This window comes from Etheostoma cragini, chromosome 17 (genome assembly GCF_013103735.1).
Source record: "Etheostoma cragini isolate CJK2018 chromosome 17, CSU_Ecrag_1.0, whole genome shotgun sequence".
Taxonomy (NCBI): domain Eukaryota; kingdom Metazoa; phylum Chordata; class Actinopteri; order Perciformes; family Percidae; genus Etheostoma; species Etheostoma cragini.
This window is the reverse complement of record NC_048423.1, coordinates 21,815,773-21,822,542: the sequence shown is the minus strand read 5'-3', so window position 1 is coordinate 21,822,542 and position 6,770 is coordinate 21,815,773. Positions and strand designations below refer to the sequence as shown.

Sequence of the window (6,770 nt, the reverse complement as noted above, 5' to 3'; positions counted from 1 at the left end):
ATACAGTATGTATATTTGGTGTTTCTACCCTTTACCTTCAAACCACCATTTACTCTTATATAGGTTTACTTGCAAAAAGTCAGGCAATGCCGAGATCGTAGACGCTGTGGTTGGCAAAGGATAAAAGCAGATGAAAAACACAACAAGTTTATTTCCCTTCGAAATCGGAAGATGTCCAGCAGTGACAATAGCTCAGACCTGGCAGAAACCAGTGGGACCCAGGTACACCCACCTACTGCCTGGAGAAGTCTGGCCAGAAGTGGTCTTCATGGAAGAGTTGCAGCCAAAGCCAGAAACAAGGCCAAATAACTCAACTATTCACAATAACTCAGGAACTGGGGTGCAGAAAAATGGCAGCAGGTGCTCTGGACTGATGAGTGGTGACATTGGTGCCCTCAATGCTGAGAAATAAAGGCAGATACTTATCCATCAAGCAATACCATCAGGGAGGCGTATGATTGGCCCCAAATTTATTCTGCAGCCAGACAAAGACCCAAAACATAGATCCAAGGGAATTAGGAACTATCTTAGTGTAAAGAAGAACAAAAAGTCGTGGAAGCGATAGCATGGTCCCCAATAGTAATGACTCTCTCTTTTTAACATTGCAGTTTATTCACAAACTTCTGCTTAATTGTTTATTAGTTCCCTTTGATCTTTAACTGTGTCTGCCAGTTCCAGTCAACTGATTCAACACTAGTTATTAGAGGGATCTCCACTTCATTTGAAAATTGGTAGTGGGGCTACAACTCATGGCTATTTTCATTGTTGATTGATCTGTTGATTATTTTTCATTAGTTGTTTGTTTTATAAAATGTTATAAAATGGTGAAGAATGTCAACCAGGGTTTCCTAAAGCCCAAGATGTCTTCTTCAAATGTCTTGTTTTGTCCACAACTCAAAGATATTCAATTCACTGTCACAGAGGAGTCAAGAAACTAGAAAATATTCACATTTGAGAACCTATAACCATAATCGCCAATGACTGCAGAGCAGAGGAGACCAAGAGTTTCTTATGCGGCTGTAAGATTTATTTCAGGACATTACAGTATAAAGGACACTTCACTAACACATACTGTATACTGTTTTCTTTTGTTTTGTAGATGCGAGCCCATGTCAACTCCAAATGGTTCCTTTTTAGAAAACACGTTGATAACATCCTCCACTTCCTCATGCCAAAGACAATAACTCCACTTTACACAATGGTGAGTGTCCTAATAGTACAACAGGATCACTGTCACATTACTGGGCCTGCCACAACATCTATATCCTTTGTCTCCAGGTCACTTTCACTAGGACGAGGTACCACAAAGCCGTGGAAAAGTGGCAATGGCAGAACAAAGTAAGACACTTTTTGACAATTTGTCTTCTCTTTTTTTCTTTCTTCTTATTTCTTCTTTCCTGAAGAAATAAGAAAAGGAAAAATCTAACCTTTTAAGGACACCATTTTTCTTTGTGAATGAATAATGTATTGTAAATAAATAAATGTTATTTCTTAAAATACAGGGGGCATAAGTATACATACCTCTATGTTAAATTCCCATAGACGCAGGCAGATTGTTATTTTTAAAGGCCAGTTATTTTTTATCGATTCAGGATTATATGCCTCCTGATAAAGTTCCCTTGGTCTTTGGATTTGAAATAACTCCATATCATCACATACCCTTCACCATACATAGAGACTGGCATGGGATACTTTCCATAAGATCATCTCTCAATGCAAATCAAACCAGGTATTGGTCTAACTGAAATAAAACCATGCCAATCTCAGCATGTCATGTCAGCATTAATAAGAATATGTACAGTAATTTCCCTTAACCCAACCGTGCTGCCACTTGTGTCTCTGCTGTGTCAATGTGTAGTGTAATTGTAATTTGGATTTGAAGAGTTATATCTGTTTTACTGCTTTTTATTTTTGTATTGTTCACTGTTTTTTAGGATGACAATTTTACAACATCTGTCAAGGGACAACGGATGAAAAATAGCCTTTTCGCTAATTCTGGTGCATTTACAGCAATGTTAATTAATGTACACTGTCCCTGTCAAATAAACAAATTAATTAAATATCCCGATAATTTCTAGCTTTATATATCGATGTTGAGATAATATCGATATATTGCCCAGCCCTAGTGTGAGGAATTAAACTGTTTGTGCATAAACCTTCAAAAAACTGAATTGAAAGTGACTTTTTTAAATTATTTTTTCCCAGATGGTAAACCGTGGCCTGCTGTTTAGTGCTACAGGAGCGGTTTTGGGAGGCTCCTACCTGCTCATTAAAAACCCACCTGATATCAACAAGCTCATGGTCCCGGCTGAGAAGATGTGGGACAGGCTTGTGGCCCTCTGGATCCACTGAGCTCTCTGATCTGACACACAAGTGCAAAAACTGCAGTAGGGGTGCACAATTATGGCCAAAATTATAATCACGATTATTTCGATCAATACTGAGATCACGATTAATTATCACGATTAGTTGTTGGTTTGAACCAAAACAAATTTATTGTCACATAGGCTATTTATAACTGCGTCGCCATGGGCAATTTCAAGGTCACCTTTTTATCATGCTCCATATACAGTTATATATATTACATACAGGATTTTAAACAAGACAAAGGTGTGGCTAAATACTTTTTTATTTGAAGCATAATTATACTTTATATGAATAAAAATTTGTGAAAACTAAAATAAAAAAATAAAAAATAAAAAATACAATCTTTTTTTAAAAAGCTTCACTGAGCTGCAAAACTAACACATTGAAACAAAATAGAAAGTACTGTTTAAAAGTACATTCCTGAACTGAGACATTTCATGGATCAGAGTCTTAAAGCTGCACCTCCCCCTTGTTTTCGCATGTTCCTCACATGACCAACACACTTTTGGCGTTGTTTAAACCAGCTCGCCACACTCCCAAGCATCAAATCCTCCAAACTCCTTTAGCCCACTAAAGCTCTGTTAATAAAAAAGATTGGGATATACAGCTGCAACACATGTAAACTCATTATAAATGAGTCCAGCATGGGTCACATGGCAGGTCAGCGGAGTTACACACGTGAAACGTCTGTATCATCGCTGAGCTGCATTTTTATAAACTATGAGATTCTGGCCATGGGTCCTATCTCTCACCCAGGTCCAGCAGCTTCCGTCTCACACACTATTACTCTACGACCTAAAGTTAGTTGCATTCAATAACCTTTTCCGTGTTTTTCGGCGTGGCGGCTGCGATAGCGGAGTTACCAGCGGAAACACTGGTACAAATACAGGTTTTGCTCTCATGCTTAACAATATACAGCTGTGTAAATAACAATTAATAGTGTGGAGAAATGTCAGAAGTGTGGACCGGCGCTGTCGCCGCTGTGTCTCTCCATGTTGCTGGGAGCCGTGCGTGAGTGAATGGGGGCGGGGCTGCGCAGAGGGTAAGAGGAGAGATCCAAAGACAGACACGCCTTTACAGAAGAAATGGGTCATGTAACACGCAGTTAAAAAAAAACAAAAACAAAACTGAGCATTCTATGAACGGAATGACGCATTTAAAATATCACTCGATCACGCAAATTTGATCGTGGGAAACCAAAATCGTGATTAAAATTCGATTAATCGTGCAGCCCTGGACTGCAGCATCAAATGCTAGAAGTGAGAGGATCCACATGTTAACTGACACAATTAAGGCTCTGCCATGCAAATAAATGAGCCTGTAATAATATAGTAATAATTGTTTACTTTCATGTTATCAGTATCGTTTTATGCAGAATTTTCAATGTGAAAACCAAAATGTAAGTATTAATCTCTCAGGCAGCTGCTAAGGAGTTTTGCTTATACATGAATTGCAAATAAATGTTCCCTCAGCTATAGTTAGTCAGATTTGTATTTTGCCTTTGGCTCCATTCCTCTCAATCTTTATCTAGTTTATTCAGCCAGAATTAGGGACTTTTTGGGACAATATCAACTTCCATCCATCATCTGTAGCCCCTTTTCCAATCACAGGGTGCTGGAGCCGATCCCAGCTGACATTGGGCGAGAGGCGGGAGGTACACATAGAGACAGTTAGACAGTCACAGACAACCATTCACACGTGTATGCACACCTATGGGCAATATACAGTCAACCATTAACCCGCTGGTTGTGAAGCCAAAAATAATGGAGAGCAGACAGGAAGGGTAAAGATAAAATGGTTAATGCCTTCAGTTTTAGCAATACAGATGTATAACTTACTTCACTACTGAGGGTCTCATAAATATAGAAGTTGATAAAAAAAAAACACCAGTCTTTCAGGTTAACTCCATATTCATATGATTCTTTGTGCATTTAGACTTTATTGATAGGACAGCTGAAGACATAAAAGGGCAGAGAGAGAGGGGGAATGACATGCAGCAGAGGGCGGCAGGTGGGAGCCGAACCCCCAGGCGCCCTCCATATTCATATTTTAGTGAAACTGTATTTACACTAACCAAAGTTGATTGTGTTCAACCTAAATTTAAGCTCCACTGCAAAACAAAGATCCATATCATCAAGGAAAATAATGTATAGGGAGGGTCTCTTTGTATCATGAACCTGTAGCTACTACATGGATTACAATCGAACAGCAGTGAGTGGATTTTCATAGATCTTCTTTGCTAGACTTGAAATTGCCTGGTGAGGATGTGTACTTTTAAAGATGAGCTCTGCAATCATGACACCCACTGTAAAATCCAATTTCACATGTCAGCCATATACAGAAGTGACAAAGTGATGTGTGAAAATAAGTTCAAGACAGCCTGTTTCTGTTTGATGGAACAGAATTACATTCTGTATGTGTTACATTTTGATTGTTTGAGTGGCACCTGACCTCACACAAGACTACCTTAAACAGTTCAAATGTTATAAATGTCATAAAATTATTTTTAGAATGATTGTTTTGACCATGGTTAACAGCTCTGGGCTAACATTAAGGCAACTGAATTTTTGTAGGGCATGTGGAAGAGAAATTCACTTGCCTCACTGAACATGTCAAAACTTAAACAAAATCCCATGTTACTTCATGTTATGTGCCACTCATTATGTCTATGTTACCGATTTGAAACAAATACATTTTTCCACCACAATCCGGGGCAGTGGATGGCCAACGTTATACCCAGCTGCAATGGGTAGCGGATAGAAAGTGAAATTGTAGAAGAAAAAAATAATTCAAAAAAGTTAAAGGTCCCATGGCATAAAAATTTCATTTATAAGGTTTTTAACATTATTATGAGTTCCCCCAGCCTGCCTATGGTCCCCCAGTGGCTAGAAATGGTGATGGGAGTAAACCAAGCCCTGGGTATCCTGCCCTGCCTTTGAGAAAATGAAAGCCCAGATGTGCCAATCTGGAATGTTGCTCCTTATGAGGTCATAAAGAGCAAGGTTACCTCCCCTTTCGCTTCTTTGACCACCCAGAGAATTTGGCCCACCAATGAGAGAGAGACATCATGGCTTTCAAACAAGCAAAGTGGCAGTTGGTCAAGCTCAGTTGTTGAGTCTAAAAAAATATTTTAGATATAGTATGTACATGGCCCAAATAGTGTTTCTCTGGTTTTCATTTTCTGACGCTAATGCCTTTATTTTGAAAGTTCCGAAAACTTGAAGTAAATGTACGGCCACAAAAGGAGAAGGAAAAAGCGGTCTAACAAAGGCATACAATAATATTGTTTAGCACCTAGTTGTTAGAGACACAAGGTATGTTAGTTTTACAGTTCATTTATTTTACAAGTCTTTGTAACCTGAGTTACTTTGTTGTATGCCATTTTGTAGTTTTGCAAACTTGTTCTCTCTAATCTCAGCAAATTAAGCTAACAGTATAGTATTACCATTAGCCTGTCACTTGAGAGATACTACGGCGAATTGTATGTAAATTGAAGGTGTTGTGTTTTCCATGTTTCTCTCAGCTCTTACGGTGATTCAAGAATTCAAGCTGTAATAAAATGTTGTAAAGGGACAATAAAGATTGCTGAATCATCAGTCAATAAAGAGCCAGACCATTATTCAGCTGGGGACATAGTATAAATTCAAGTTCACCACCTCTGGTGATCCACTGCGTGCAAAGTATTACTTTGTATTATGGAGTCTCTTCTTGTTGAAGAGGAAATCTATTATTTGGACACATTTGTTTCTACTCTTTCAACCATAGACTTTAGATATTTAATAATATTTACAGTCTATGGTTTCAACTGAATTGTATAAATGTTGATAGTGATTGGATGCAAATTCTGCATTAGCTTAACACACAAAAAGATGATAAAATGAGAAATCTTTACCCCGACAAGTGACTGTGCATGCACAAGTGAATGTCGAGCGTAAATGTCGAAAGGAAAAGTTTCTCAAAAAGCCTGTGTCAAGCCCTGAGTTCACTAGTAACGTTAATGATAGCTGTTTAGATAGACCAGGGCTGACCACACTTTTTAAGATTGCGAGCTACTTTTAAAATGACCAAGTCAAAATGATCTATATAACTATCACTGTAAAAATGCAAAAACATATAATTATTTCTACATATATTTATTTATAAATATATTGAAAATGATATGTGCAATATAAGTTGGTGTACCTTTCATAACTGCATTAACCCATATGCACAATACAACTCTACATTTTTTTGTCATCCCCTTACTCTGACGACTTCCCCTGAATGGAATCAGCCAGGGATGCATAGTCCGGACAGTAGCTGCTGATAGCCAGCCTGAAGCACATTTCCAAATGATCATTAGTCATGGTGGAACGGTATTTGGACTTAATATTCTTCATGTGGGAAAAGGCTGACTCACATAA

General features: G+C 38.3%; 1 protein-coding gene across 2 annotated transcripts in view; it reads left to right on the top strand.

Annotated features, from left to right (window-relative positions):
- The window catches only part of LOC117960945 (kynurenine 3-monooxygenase), a 23,014-nt gene extending 19,324 nt beyond the window's left edge, over positions 1-3,690 (top strand). Inside the window, exons 13-16 of one of the 2 annotated variants that reach the window (XM_034899268.1) lie at positions 1,100-1,201; positions 1,279-1,338; positions 2,206-2,380; positions 3,604-3,690. In XM_034899268.1, coding sequence (XP_034755159.1) covers positions 1,100-1,201; positions 1,279-1,338; positions 2,206-2,352 — 309 coding nt within the window. In that variant the 3' untranslated portion in view covers positions 2,353-2,380; positions 3,604-3,690. The remainder of the gene's footprint in view (positions 1-1,099; positions 1,202-1,278; positions 1,339-2,205; positions 2,381-3,603) is intronic. The other variant, XM_034899269.1, reaches the window with a different exon arrangement.
- The last annotated feature ends 3,080 nt before the right edge of the window (positions 3,691-6,770 follow it).